At 36.6% G+C, this 15,063-nt stretch overlaps 1 protein-coding gene across 3 annotated transcripts in view; it reads right to left on the bottom strand.

Annotated features, from left to right (window-relative positions):
* Positions 1 to 5,109: 5,109 nt before the first annotated feature.
* The window catches only part of LOC124138937 (putative E3 ubiquitin-protein ligase UNKL), a 28,645-nt gene continuing 18,691 nt past the window's right edge, over positions 5,110 to 15,063 (bottom strand). For 2 of the 3 annotated variants that reach the window (XM_046505850.2, XM_046505868.2), the window contains 3 exons: positions 13,520 to 13,615; positions 12,480 to 12,641; positions 5,110 to 11,623 (listed from right to left, as the gene is read on the bottom strand). In XM_046505850.2, coding sequence (XP_046361806.2) covers positions 11,453 to 11,623; positions 12,480 to 12,641; positions 13,520 to 13,615 — 429 coding nt within the window. In that variant the 3' untranslated portion in view covers positions 5,110 to 11,452. The remainder of the gene's footprint in view (positions 11,624 to 12,479; positions 12,642 to 13,519; positions 13,616 to 15,063) is intronic. The other variant, XM_046505859.2, reaches the window with a different exon arrangement.

Below are 15,063 nucleotides of genomic sequence, written 5' to 3'. Positions count from 1 at the left end.
TATAGTAAGATATACCGTCAATATACAAATTGTTATGTCAATGAGATTTAAACGAATAATTTTACAATGTCTATATTTAGAACGATACAATGCTGAAATAATATATGACAGAACGTCTGAAAATAATATGTAGTTAGGGAGTGAAATATAAACACGTCATGTCTTCATATCTTAACATATGTGTACATATGTGACTTTCTACATTTATTTTCTAAAACACAAAATGAAATCATTCTAATTACAAGCACGACAATCTGTCAAAGGGAAACTCCAAGATAAAATGGTGTTAGGATGACAGCCATAGAATGATTGTAAGAAGGGAATCTGTCAAAGGGATCTGTCAAAGGGAATTCCACCTTACTCCAAGAGTACGTGTTATGGGGAGAGTCATATGTAGCAAGTGTTCCTTTTGACAGATTGTCATGATTATAAATACAATAATTGAATATAAATGCGGAAAATATATGTAGACGAAAATTACTTGACGTGACGAAAGTGACGTGTGTATTAACATTGGTGAGATGACCATTTTTGGAAATATTCATTGTTGTTCTGTAGGTTAATGCAATATCAACGCGCATAGCGGCTATTCAGTACTTACTATATATGGCAAAGTGTGAATGACATGAAGTGTCGTGACGTCTCTGTATCTGTCTTCTTTCGAATAAGCACTGATAACTAAAATCGATAGGCGAAGTACCACCGAAGGAAGCGTAATAAAATGCATGCCAAACATACCCACAATGCGCTGAACAGACAAACATCATGTTTAATTCATAAATATTTGTAACATTTCTTTTATCAACTTGTGTTGCATGGTAATGGACACTTATTTTAGCGGTATTTGAATACAAGACAGACATAAAGGGAGGTATGGCTTCGAATCACCCCTAAATTCATGTGGACATGAGCAATTTTCTTTGTGACCTCATTTGTCCCTAATCAACATAACTACTACCACTACTACAGCTACCAATGGTGTGGGCGCAAAAGTGCTCTTTATCATACAATACTATACCAAACTGATTTCTATATCAGACGAAATAAAACTATGTTTAAATGAACTGATTTCCCTGGTCATGTCATACGAAAAGACTTCACTAAGCCTCACACAAGGTAGACAATAACGTGAATAACTGAAGGGCTAATTGGTTGTTTGAATTAGGAAACCTAACTTTTCTGTTTGAAACTGTACAACATGGCGATAAATCACAAATCACGTGGTGGATACAGCGGGGGTTAGTGTCAAAGCTTTTAGTGACGTCAGGGGTGGTCGGGTAGCCTAGTGGTTAAAGAGTTCGCTCGTCACGCCGAAAACCCGGGTTCGATTCCCGACAAGGGTACAATGTGTGAAGCCCATTTCTGGTGTCCCCCGCCGTGATATTGCTGGAATATTGCTTTTAATCGGCGTAAAACAATACTCACTCACTCACTCATTTAGTGACGTCAGCTTTAAAAAAACGTTTGGTATAACAAAGACGTACATGTATGTACGTCCGTGGACATAAACACATAAATCATTTACTTGAAACTGTACAACATGAACAGACTTAATAAAAAGTCTGACACATAAACACTTTATTTGTTTACTTGGTTGTTGTTCTGTAACATTTTTAATGAAGAAAGAGATCTTCATGTTTGAATGGTCCTATAGAATGGTCATATGTACTCGAACAATGGAAACCCCGTCGACGAAACAAGGAAAAGGTCTGTTATTTCATAAGTGTCATACGGGGAATTAAATTCGTCATTTCCTCCACCAACCAGTCACGCGTTTACAAACTACTGAGACAATTTTGACGTTATTGTTTTGTTTTCAACGCATCAATGACATAAGGGGAAAATATATTTCGACTAGACTGCTTGTAAACATACATCCGGGGAGCCGTACGAAAATATTCCGAACACATTTTTCATAGGTCATAAAGGTTTAGCGAAAATAGTTATTGTGTTTGTAAAGCCCTTTTCCATATTTTTCAGAAACGAGTTATTTATAAACGCGACTACCATGATATACTGAAATATTGGTGACTGTAGCTTAAGAGCCCCATTCACTGACGACATTAAACATGTTGATGAAAGGCGATTCTCATAGCAGTGTGTGTGGTTCTAATTTGTCGAGTATCCTTATTATCCATATGATAAACCATTGAAGACGTAGTGTCTGTTTGTACGTATTGAAAACCGTGTCGAGATAGTAACAGAATAAACATGCCGTCAACAAAGTTGTCTATGAGGGCTTTACTTTCGTGAATCGAAAATTAAGCCAACAAATATTGTATTTGCAGCACGTCGATAATGCCGTGGTGCAAGCGAAATGATTATAGATGCTCATCATATGTATTTATATTAACTTGATTTACGGGTAATATTTAGAATAACCTACAAGATCATAAACTTTTCGAAAATGAGGAGACATGTACCTTCCTGCACTGCAATCTGATATATAAACTTTAATAGTTTATGCATACTTGATATGTGCAGTATGTTTGTATTACTAGAGTGCATGTGTGAGTGAGCAGTATGTTATTTTCTTTAAAAAATATAAGATGTGCTGATAAGTTGTGTTGTATGTCATGGGCTTTCTCCTACCCTGGGCGGAAGTGCATTTTATGTAACAGGTACTTCTTTTTAAAAGCAAAATAAGGGGGAAAAAGAAAAACCTACACGCTATGAGGGATTACAGATTTTAGATGAAGTAATGTTGAAAGTCCCTCACCAAGACACAAAATTAATCCGATCATCCAATGCTGTTCATAGATTCCAAGTCACCATTATGTAATGACGTCATAATAGATGACGAGGTCACAGTAAACCATTGTGAACCGCAGGTTAGAACGGTTACCACTGAAACCATTGTAAATATAGGAGACCCGAGTGTCTTTGATATGAATATATCAACGAGTGTTGATATATTTGATATCAAAAGACAAGAGGGTGAGATTTCATTTATCATCCAACATCATTCTTCCAACTTTTTCAGTTTGTAGACAGTAATAAGCAGTGTCTAAGTGTAAAATGTACTGCTAACAGCTTCAGTAGCAGAGCCATTAGTGATGTCATTTGATTGTGACGTCATGGTAACCAATGACGTCACAATGGTCTGCAAAGCATTGTGATGCAATTTCATTGCAGCGATATCTACAGTATAGATATCGCTTGATCTTACCGAAGCGATATCTCCTGTGGGAGCCAGTTTTGGATGATAAATAGAGAATCTCACCCGAGTGTCTTTTGATATCAAATATATCAACACGAGTTGATAAAAGTGGAAAGATTCCGAGGCTGTTATTCACGTTATTGTCTACGTTGTGTGAGGCTTAGTGAAATCTTTTCGTATGACATGACAAGGGAAATCAGTTCATTTAAACATAGTTTTATTTCGTCTGAATTAAATCTATATAGAAATCAGTTTGGTATAGTATTGTATGATAAAGAGCACTTTTGCGCCCACACCATTGGTAGCTGTAGTAGTGGTAGTAGTGATGTTGATTAGGGACAAATGAGGTCACAAAGAAAATTGCTCATGTCCACATGAATTTAGGGGTGATTCGAAGCCTTATCTCCCTTTATATCTGTCTTGTATTCAAATACCGCTAAAATAAGTGTCCATTACCTTCCAGTTTTGGATGATAAACTTGCCGAGAATTTTTCCCACTTTTATCAACTCGTGTTGATATATTTGATATCAAAAGACAATCAGGTGAGATTCTCTATTTATCATCCAAAACTGGCTCCCACAGGAGATATCGATGGGATGAGATCAAGCGATATCTACACTGAAATTACATCACAATGCTTTGCAGACCATTGTGACGTCACTGGTTACCATGACGTCACAATCAAATGACATCACTAATGGCTCTGCTACTGAAGCTGTTAGCAGTACTTTTTACACTGAAGACACTCCTAACTACTATCTACAAATTGATAAAGTTGAAAGAATGTTGTTGGATGATAAATAAAATCTCACCCTCGTGTCTTTTGATATCAAATATATCAACACTCGTTGATAAAAGTGGCAAAAATCCTCGGCAAGCCTCGGAATTTTTCCACTTTTATCAACTCGTGTTGATATATTTGATATCAAAGGACACGAGGGTGAGATTCTCTATTTCTTCTCTACAGTTAGATCTAATTAGCCCTAATTACAAAGTGCACACAATAAAGGAAAAGTAAGTATTGTTGCTAGTCATAACGTCCCTATATATAGGGTGGGGAAGCAGAGAACCATTTACAGTGACAAAAAGGATGTAGTGAAAATGGTCTCAAAACTTCAAAAGTTAAAACGGACATACACAAAAAAATGGCCACAAACCTATCCTCACAATGGCCTAAAATAAGTCATAACCGCCACAACATAAAGTAAAAATGGCATAACACATGAACATCTATTGGTGAGTAGTGAGCATGCTTTGGCCTATGACACCTGCCTCGGCTGGATCCATAGGACCCTGGGACAGATGCAGTTTCCATTTATCTGCCTGTCATGTTTGGCATCATCTGAAGTAAGTCATCTTAAGTACCAGCAGCTCTGGAAGAGACATTTGAAAGCCAGTGGCTTTGCAGCAACATCTTTAGTCTCAAGCTGGTTGGTCTTCAACCATTCCATCATGTTTGTTCTTTCTTGTTATGTTTATAAGACAATTAACCTGACATAATAATTGAGTTGGTTGTCTATATTTTTGGTTGTGGTCTTTCCTTGACTTGAAATACAAAGTTTTGTTTGTTGTTTAGGCCCTACTCAGTTATATGATGCCAGTCTGGAAATAATTGGGTCTGGACGAGACAATCCAGTGATTGACATCAAAAGCATCTATCTACGCAACTGGGATACGATGATATACATCAACCAAGTCTGCGAGCCTGATCACCTGATCCTGATAGTTGCCTCTTACGACAAGCATAGTCACCTGTTATGGCAAGCATGGGTTGCTGAAGATAAATTCTAACTCGCACCTTCATGGGTTACAGACGAAGTGATCAGTTTTCCCTGAAACCCTCATCCCTCTAAGATTTTTTTTTTTTTCTGCTGAGGGAGTGGAACTTCAACATACTGACTAGCCAGCCAGTCATCTTGCTTTGTGAACAAAATAATACAAAGTCAACTTCAGTGATAATGATTTTTTTTATGTCAATCATTTTTTTCAAAGTGTTACAAAGATGAGTTCTCTGCCAGTTGTCTGGCAAATCCCTTCTCCTCTCCCTAGATGAACATATCACAAATGTCTAGAGAGACTCACATATTACGTCTAGCGTGTGGCTACAGCGCCCTCTACATGCCACCAACTCACTCTCCAAGTCACACTCACGCTCGCTCTCACGTTCTGTCCTTGCATACCCTATATACAGGACCAGTCAGGCTATGTACAGCATCACTCAAGCTCCTGCTCATGCCATGTGGATGTAGATCTGCCTTCAGTCAGGCAGAAAAAACACTAAATAACCATTGTAGCATGACGGTTAAAAAAATATTATCCCAACAGTTTACACAGTATCACAATAAATATTGACTTTATTACTGTGTTGAGGATGAAGTAATTGTTTTCAAATATTTCCCCTAAAATATAACTCTTATTTGAAATTGCAGGATAATCCCACTGTTATAGCAAAAGCTACGGAAACAGATTTAAACATACCAGGTATAACATACATAAAGCTTATCTACTATAAGCCATGGCAAATAGTAAAAACATATTATAACTCTTTTTCTATCAGGCCAGTATAAACTATTAACTACATCATCCCCCCCACCCCACCTCCCCAAAATTTTACCTCTTCTTATGCTGTCTTCACATTTCAGACTCAATTTCCTGTCTTTGAACGAAATAAAATACTTCCCCACAATCCTGTCAGGAATACATGGATGATAATCAAATAAATAATATATTCCAGCCTAATAAAACACCACAAAAAGGATGTTTTCATGGATAGTATCTAAACGGCAAAGAAACAATCCTTTACAGTACCAATAAGAAATATACAACAAAGCTATTAAAACAAAGTAATAAACATAAAATATTGTCTAATCTGTTTTCTTATCTTCATTAACACAGACTTACAGATAGTAGATGGTTAAAGACTCTTTGTTATCAGCATCTGCCAAATAATTGTTGCATCAACAACAATAGTAAAATAAATCACTCTGCTAATCAACAAAAGATAACAAGTTGTTCCACAGTTGGCATAGAATCCAGGCCATTGTACTAATAGAAAAGGTCACATCTTTGATTATTATTTTCTTTCCAGAGAAAAATAATGAAGCATACATTTCTCAGTTGATTTACCTTTCATAACAAATCAGATTACTTGCCAAAAAACTGGATCTTCCCATATATGGAGAAAAATGTTCCCAACTTAACAGCTCAGATGAAGTTCATTTTCAGAAGTAATCACTGGACTGACCCAAGAAAATGTAAATGCTTGATCCTTGCAACATAATATGCCATCAAAGAAAAGTACTTGTCTTGTTGTAAACAAGGCAATCATTGACTAATCACCTCACCATAACAAAACAACCAACATGTAAAACAAATTCAATTCCAGTACAAAGCAGATCATAATTTCCTAAGAAACATATCATGTCCTATCAACAGTTACTGCCAACATCTCCAAGGTATTGATGAGTTGAAGGAAACAAACATCATATATTTTACACAAACCTAGAACCCTTTGGGTAACAAAGTAATGTAAGCATCAGTCAAGTCAAATAATCAAAACAATTTAAGCATGAGCAACTAGTTATATATTCAAACAATTTCATTGACATAATCAAATAGCACTCTTAAAGTTATACAATAATCATTAAGGATCTTCAAAAAGTCTTAATGCGTTGATTTTTCAAATTCTCTCAATTACTTAACACACTTTTAACTAAAAAAATCAATGAACCAAGAGAATTCGAAAGTGTGAAATAGTTGTACGAAATAAGCTGTGTATAAAGACAGATAGCAACTCATACAAGAAAAAACACCTGCAGAATCCATAAGAAATGATGAAACCCTAACATGTAATATGGACAAAGTCAAATAGCACTAACAGTGTTGATCGCACACAGGAAGTCTAATCAGTAACAATGTAATATACACATGACACGCACAATAGGGAAGAATAGTATGGAAAACATTTGTAAATAATTACTTTACAAAAGAACAAAATGTTTAAGTAAAGAGTTCACCATGAATCGTAATATTCTTGTGACAATATATATCATGGTGAGAGCCTCTCAAGCTAAGGGAGTGACACAACACACAAACATAAGTGCACAATGAAAGCAACCAATTTGTTTTCATCCCCTAATTTCAGTCTTTTCCATCAATTGGTAAATGCTATTGGGAAATATAACACTTATCAGAAAGATCTCACATCACTGAACATGGTCGTAGACGAGTAGAAGTTTCTTGGGAGAAAAGCTCCAAAGGATATGTTATGCCATTTCACATCAGCATTGGCTTCACAGTTAGGAGAAATATATACATTGTATTATATATGTAATGGTCTGACTACAACCCTCTACACATTTATGAAAAGTAATACTGAAATGTTAATAAAACATCTTGTTTTATGAACTTTGATTAAAAAAAAAAGGTGTTGTTTAAAATTCTTTATTTACAACAGAATTACATTTTGTGGAAAGTCAAAATACAAGATCTAGTTTATCATCTTAGACCAGACCATTTTTGTTCCTTGTTTCACAGACGAACCATCCCAAGGTATAACAAAACACCAACAAAACAAAGCAACCTTTGATTGAATGCATCCGCATACATAGTCCCAGGTACCGGTAGTCATGTTTTCTCTTTGGCTTGAAAGCAGTTTTTGTTCGATAATACATATGTATAAGTCACAGAGAGCTACTTAAAGCGCCTATGGAATTTGTGCTCAATTGTCGTGTATACTGTAGCCATCATAACGTTACGTGGAGCTTCTCTTACATCGATATGTTTCTGCCAACAACATTTATTCAAGTTTAAAACCTGACAGCAAAACTGTCATGACATCTAAAAATTGAGCAATATATTGGGTGATTTGGTTTACACATATTTCTACAAATAGAATTTGGTTCAAACTCATTAATGACTCAGTTATTTTGTCTCAAACCTCAAATGGAGCATTATCAGCTGGAATTGGGACTGAACCTTTTTACCCATTAATTATGTACAAACTATTTTTCATTCAAATGCATTTTGTGAACCACCTGCAAGCAATCCCATTTTAACTTTTGTGACAGACTTTCCACAAAGCCAGCTTGTTAATGATCAACATTAAATCATTTACCGGTAGTCTTCCAGAAGCCCCCCACCCACCTCAAGAATATTTTTGGCCTATTGTAATTTGGCATAATATTGGCTTTTATACTATACTCCCCAGGAAGGTGAGTATGAAAGGAGCGCACACAGATCCTTTGTCAGGGATAATTAGCACTTTCAGAATGGATGGATTTGGCGCATCATAAATATACCCCATTACATCATCATCATTATCAAAAATGGTCTGGCCTTATCAAAAATGAATCCATTTTGACATCAAATGGCAGGATTAGCCTCCTTACATCCTAACTTGCATGGTAAAAGTGATCAATATATATAACAATTGAATTATCGGAAATATTCTGATGAATTTATAAAGTCACCAACCACAGAATCTATAAAGACATGTATTTACACCTTACAAATACAGCTTCACAAAGTTGTTGTTACAAAACTCTCTACTCTTTGACCATCACAGAAAACAAGCATATTGGAAAATGTTCATATTTACATCTACTATAATTCATACCGGGAAGTCATAAATGTTACTAAATGTTCGCGAATGTCATTCTTGTAAGACTCTCAAAGCAATTGTATTAGTTCAAATGCTTGCATATTTCTTCTTTTTCAGACCAGCTGATTACTTTGTTTCAATATAAAAGAAACATGCACTCACAATGTCTCTAAATGTGCATGTGTGGGCAACCCAATGACTGCAGTTGAGACTAGAGTTACTTCCCTTTTCATGTCATCACTATGTACAGATGAGAATTCACTAGGTACTTTACCATATAAATAGCAAGGAAACACTGGAAAAACTCTAAATAAGGAAAAAACACTCGAGCAGCACTACTGTAAACAACATTTCAAAATAAAACTCAAATGCTCCCCTGGGTTGGTTTATGACACATTGCATTATGAATTTTCACAAGCCAATATAAGTAGAGAACTTACAAAAGTCTGCAGTATTATACAGAACACAAGATCAAAGTTTAATGTGATCTAGAAAATAGCTCAGTAACATGTGAATTATTTGCATCAAAACAAATTAGGTACCTGGTGTATTACTGCAAATACAAAACGTTCCAATACCAAAATAACAATGATGATTTTTATTCCCTCTGTTAAATAGAGAATTTTGCCAAAAGTAAACTTCTGCTCCTTACCTACAAGTTGAAACCTTAGTGCTTAGTGTATGTAGTAATCATGATTATACACCAATTTCTAGATCATCTATTTAACTAGAAGTGAATAACACATATTTTGAACAGGTAAATAATGTTTATTAGCCAGAATGCAACACATCAAGCTCAATTAGGTGATTCAGTGAGTGAATAAAGTTTTACGCTGCTTTTAGCAATATTCCAGCAATGGGCTTCACACGTTGTACCCATGTTGGGAATCAAGCAAGGGCCTTCAGCGTGACAGGTAAACGCTTTAACCACTAGGCTACCCCACCGCCGCAGTTCATTTAGGAATCTGGTGCACTAAATACCGACTATTTATATCTGTAAGCTATGACAGAACAGGGGCTGTGCTTATTGTGCAATTCAAAAACTGTGGCTAGCAGTGGGAAAAGTTACAGGGAGTCTGAGGATTGTTATTAAGGAATTCAATACTACTTCTTTCTCAGTGTTAGGTTAAAACAATTTCAGTTATCTTCATCAGTAAAAGGTACTTCATTCTATCATTCTGCCTCAAGCTCTAGTAATAGCTGCTGTACGCATGCACAAACTAATGAATGTTGTTGCCTGAGAACTAAGTGTTGTGTAGGTAATGTCAACCGTTTCGACAGAGAACTCACCCTGAAATGGTATCTTTACAATGATCAGCAGCCTGGGGTTATATTGATTGATCATCAACACATCAAACTGCATATTGCCCAATATTGCCAATAGAAGCTAAAATATCTCAAGCTAATATCAATGCCATGCTACCATGCTTTTCTTTTCATTTTGATCCCAAATACACCTTGCTCTTTGAGAAACTTTGGTATCCATTCAGCAAAGATGCATACATTTTTATTTGACATTTGCCAGAGGGACCACTCTGAACTGATGAACAACTTCTGTACAATCTGCTGAACCTCATGCTTCACAGACAGGTTAGGCATTGTCATCATGTTAAAGATGTTAAGAAAATCTACTGCAATAGTCATACCTACATTGCAACAGTGTCGCAATAATGTTGTTGACTAAGGCAATGCTATTGCAATACCAAAATGACCTTGACAGTCAACAATGATCAGTCTCCTCTTCTTCCCCATCAGTATAACAAATCTCCAGTTACTTTGTTTCCCTGAGTTGAGGAATAAGTCAGACAGTCAAATCATGTATTCTTCAGTCACACAGACGTCTGTTCCCAAATAAAGTGATGTCTGATTAATTAATCACTGATGGTACGTTTCTGATAGTCATTCTACTTACTTTTAAGTGCCATAATCAACATCCCTGATGAAACAATCCCTATAAAGACCATCCCAAATGATACAGCCATGGTCCATGTTCACATATAGTGACATTAATGACCACAAAATGAAATTTCTGACTCTCAGGTACATCTTGAAGAAAAAATATAATCAGTAGAGTTTCATTTTTATCTCTTTGAACCATGTATTAGAGGGCATCCTATTGCCTTCTCCGAGAAAAATCATCCTGCTCTTCATAAGAGGCAAGAGGTGTCAAATGTTTGATTTTACCGATAGTTATCAAAAGCAATTGAGGTGAACAATGATAATATTTTTAACAGAAATATTATGGCCAAATAAGGACAAAAGATAGTTTACAAGTACATATTTAAGCCTTTTCTAGGATATCTCTGACACACGTATCATAATGAATCCACTACCGGTATATCAACAATGTGAGGAAGCCATTACAGCATGTAAAAATAAACCATTTCAGGTTGAACTCCTCAAATAATGCAATTCAGGGCTAGACTGATACACATAGTTACAGGAAACACATTGCAAGATTTCACTAGGTATATCAATGCATTTACACTTATAGGGGAAGCATTGTAGCCCAACAACAATCCACAAGATATCCCCAAACACAAGAATCACAAGTCTCATGAGACTTTCAAAGTTGGTTTTGCATTGATGAAGTTGTTTCATACCTGGAAGTTAAAAAAATCCTATTTTCCAAATGATAATTTATGTAACATAAACAATTAATAAGTAGATGATCTAGTTTGGGTTGACATTACAAGAAATTGACGGAAGTCGTCTGAATGGGGACATGACAGAAGGGACAGTTCCTGGTCTTGGTGGCACACGCCTCACACAACACTCGATGACTGCAGGGGAGAATCGACACATTCCTTTTGTTGGTCTGACAAACTAAGCACTTTGTGGATGTTTGCTGATAAATTATCTGAAAAAAAAAAGAAAGAGAAAGTTTTACGTGACATGAGAGACAAGCACTTGAACTGAACTTATTCTATTTATAGGGCTGGCATTACTGGCTTTGATCATCTGTATGTTGATGTGAAAACAGTCACAGTTCTTGTAAAACCTGATAATTTGCCTCATTAGCAAAAATAGCCCACCTATTACATTTCTGCTTACAGAAAGTGATTTTACTCATCGTCTAGCTTGTCACGCTTTACATTTTCATCAAAATGCCTTCTTGTATTGTCCTCAACATCCAGTAAAAACAAACATGGCAAAGAAACTAGAAGAAATTGTTGTCAAGGTTTATTTTGGATAAATATTCTTAAAAAAGTACTCTTGAACAATGTTGAAATACAATTATCGAATGCATGAACAAAATAATTTTCAAAATCTGCAACTTATTTACTTATTATCTTCTCTAAACAGCATAATTAGGGGCAGGTTCATCAATAAAACAGGGAATTTCAATTTGGCCTAAATGAGTATGGACAGGTTTCCCATCGACTGTCCATACTGGTGCCTGAGAACTGAGACTTTGACCTAGTCTGAACATCAGCTGTCTTAACAGAGAGTGAGTGAACGTTCTTACACATCAGTCACCAAAACTATAGCCAATGACAACAGCCTGTAAATACCCAAGTCTAGGCCTAGCCAATCAGTGGCTTACAGCAAGAGCAATGGTACTGAGCATAATGACCCCCATTTGGGCAGGTCACTCACTGTGACCACCCAACAGTAGTCATCTCTTACAACAAGCATAGGGTGCCTGGGATCTAGTGTGACCCAAGTCCCCCTCCCTGTCTGTCTCCACAGCAACATCCCTACACATGCCTTACCTCATCTACCCGTTCTAAATCCACGTGTAATGTCTGTCGTATGTGTCGTAACGCTGGAAGAGACAAGTTTTCTAGATCTGTTATTCTGTGTAACGTTCGTAAGTAGGGTCCCCCATTCAGACTCTCCAATTCTTGCTTCAACCTCTGAACCTGAGTCAAGGACTGCATGATGAAAAGAAGAAGAAGAAAACACTTAAATATGCACATAATCATAACACAAATGGTTGGCCTCAGAAACAAGTGAAGGCAGCTTGAACTGGGAACATGATGCCATTACATGTTATGTCAAATTCTTGTCCACTCTTCCAAACAGATTATTGGCTGGTGATCTGTTTCATTCTTACAACGGGATAGAATAAAGTATAACAGAGTAAATTTATATATTAAATTTTGTCATAAAGTTGATCATAAAGGTGGTGTTGGTATACGGAACAGGTGGGTTTTCAGTGCAACTTTGAAGGCTGATTTTAATGCTGTGGACATGGTTGAAAGTTAAAGATAGCAGTTAGTTGCACTCATGTTTGCAGATCTTTTAGTGCAACATGAAATATTGTCATGTATGAGAGACTGAAAAAAAACAAAAAACCTCACTATAATTTTGCAAAGGGGATGTTTTCAGACTAATCTCATATCCTATCAAAGTTGACCATGAAAAGTGATTTGACCCATTAATTGTACATGATGCATGAAAGCACACATATTAAAAACCTTAACATAAAGTCTGTATGTGAGATAATGCCTCATGACCATGAATGTTACTCAGTGAATGTTGCCAAGTCGGCAATATTGCAGCTATAGCATAACAGCTACAGTATAAGTTATCAAGTATGTTCCTGATAAACCAGTCGTTCATAGCATGAGAAACAAACTCCAAGTTCGGAAATGAAGCCAGGTCACACACAGTAACCTTACATCACCAAACTAGTCTTTCAATAAGCATGTGGAACTTAAACCCTCACAAATGAGGTGTCCAGATATAAGCACATAAAACCCTGGGCTTCAACTAACTATTCAAAGAGAACTGAAGAAAGCAGTCTAACCTCATCCCTTTGTTTAACTGCCTGTATTTTGTCCTCGTCAGCACCCTTGGCTTTCTTCATTGACTCCTCAGCCTCCTTCTTCCATGCATCGCATGCCTACAATGAGCAAAGTTTGCAGGGTGCCGAGCAGGTGATGGAGCAGGGTGGTATGCCACATGAAGCATCACTGCAGCCACTTACAGCAGAGGCATGCTTAACACACTACACTACGCTACCCATCCCTTACCATGTACCTTGGCAACTCGGTATGCAGCTTCCAACTGTCTATTGCCCAAAATGCAGTGAACACTGACATTTGGACATCTGACAGATGTAGTAGGATCTACACTGCTTTTACCAACAATCCAGCAACAGCATGTTGGGGAAGACCAGAAATGGGCTTCAAACATTGCAGCCTTTGGATGAATTTTATATCAGCCTACTCTTTAACATGTTTCACCACAAGATGACCCTCCCCACCCGCTGACTGACGATTGCATACATCTTGATGAATGGATGACCCACTTCACTTGGGTGAGTGATTCAACATGTGACAATCCTGATGATTCCCTGGCCATTACTATGACAGTCATATCACAACTTCACAGCAAAATCAGCCCTTGAATAGACAAGCCATGTATCACTGCAGGAAAACTATACATTACAATCAAGTTCTTTGTCCAAGATACAGGGGTTAAACAATGGTTTTACACTGTGTAAGTAAGCTATAAATGATAACTTTAGGCAATAAAATGTATGTTCAATTCGCCAATTCAAGGGTTAATGAGTGAGAAAGTCTGGATCAAAGCGGCTTTAAACGTTATTTCAGTCACCATATTTTCTTGACTATTAGTGCATAACCAAGCATAATGAGCTCTAGGCTGCAGTATTTTAGAAAAAGGAAGATGTTTTGAGCTCAGGCATGATGATTTACTATTTAAAGTTCATTTCCTGTTCTGCTAGGCATCTTTATTTCAATGCAGAGATAAAAATTACCATGTGCATTTTCTCATATTCTAAGCAATCAGGTGTACACATACTTTCTCCCAGACCTACCGGTGGCTGCAGCTTTTTACAATATATATTTAAAATATTCATAACCATAAGTGTATTACTTTGGAATATTGACGGATATATTTTACAGTTTTACCAGTTTCTGTTGAGGCTATGCTGTCATATAATAGTCAAACTACAATACGTATGACTTTTGGCAAGTCAAAGTATTGCATATATGTGTCCATTCTCTGCCATTATTGCTGTAAATAATGGCAAATTTGTGCAATCTGATCAACAGTGCACACAGCTAGTGTAACAAATTACATAATTTGTTACAAATTACTATTTGTTCACATGGTATTTTCGGTGTTACATGCTCACAGTTTGGTCTTTGCGTTAGGGAAAAACTCTCAAAATTCACTGTAGGCATGTTATATGCACACCCCCCTTTTATACACAGCTGTATTTTTCTTAGGATAAATCTGGGCACAATACACAAGAAAACATGCAACATCATGGCTTGGTAGCTTAGACATTTACCTCTTTTGCAAAACCCTCACGTTCGGGTA

This window comes from Haliotis rufescens, unplaced genomic scaffold, assembly GCF_023055435.1.
Source record: "Haliotis rufescens isolate VD_foot unplaced genomic scaffold, xgHalRufe1.0.p SCAF_40, whole genome shotgun sequence".
NCBI lineage: Eukaryota > Metazoa > Mollusca > Gastropoda > Lepetellida > Haliotidae > Haliotis > Haliotis rufescens.
The sequence above is the reverse complement of the archived record's forward strand: the minus strand, read 5'-3'. Positions and strand labels throughout refer to the sequence as shown.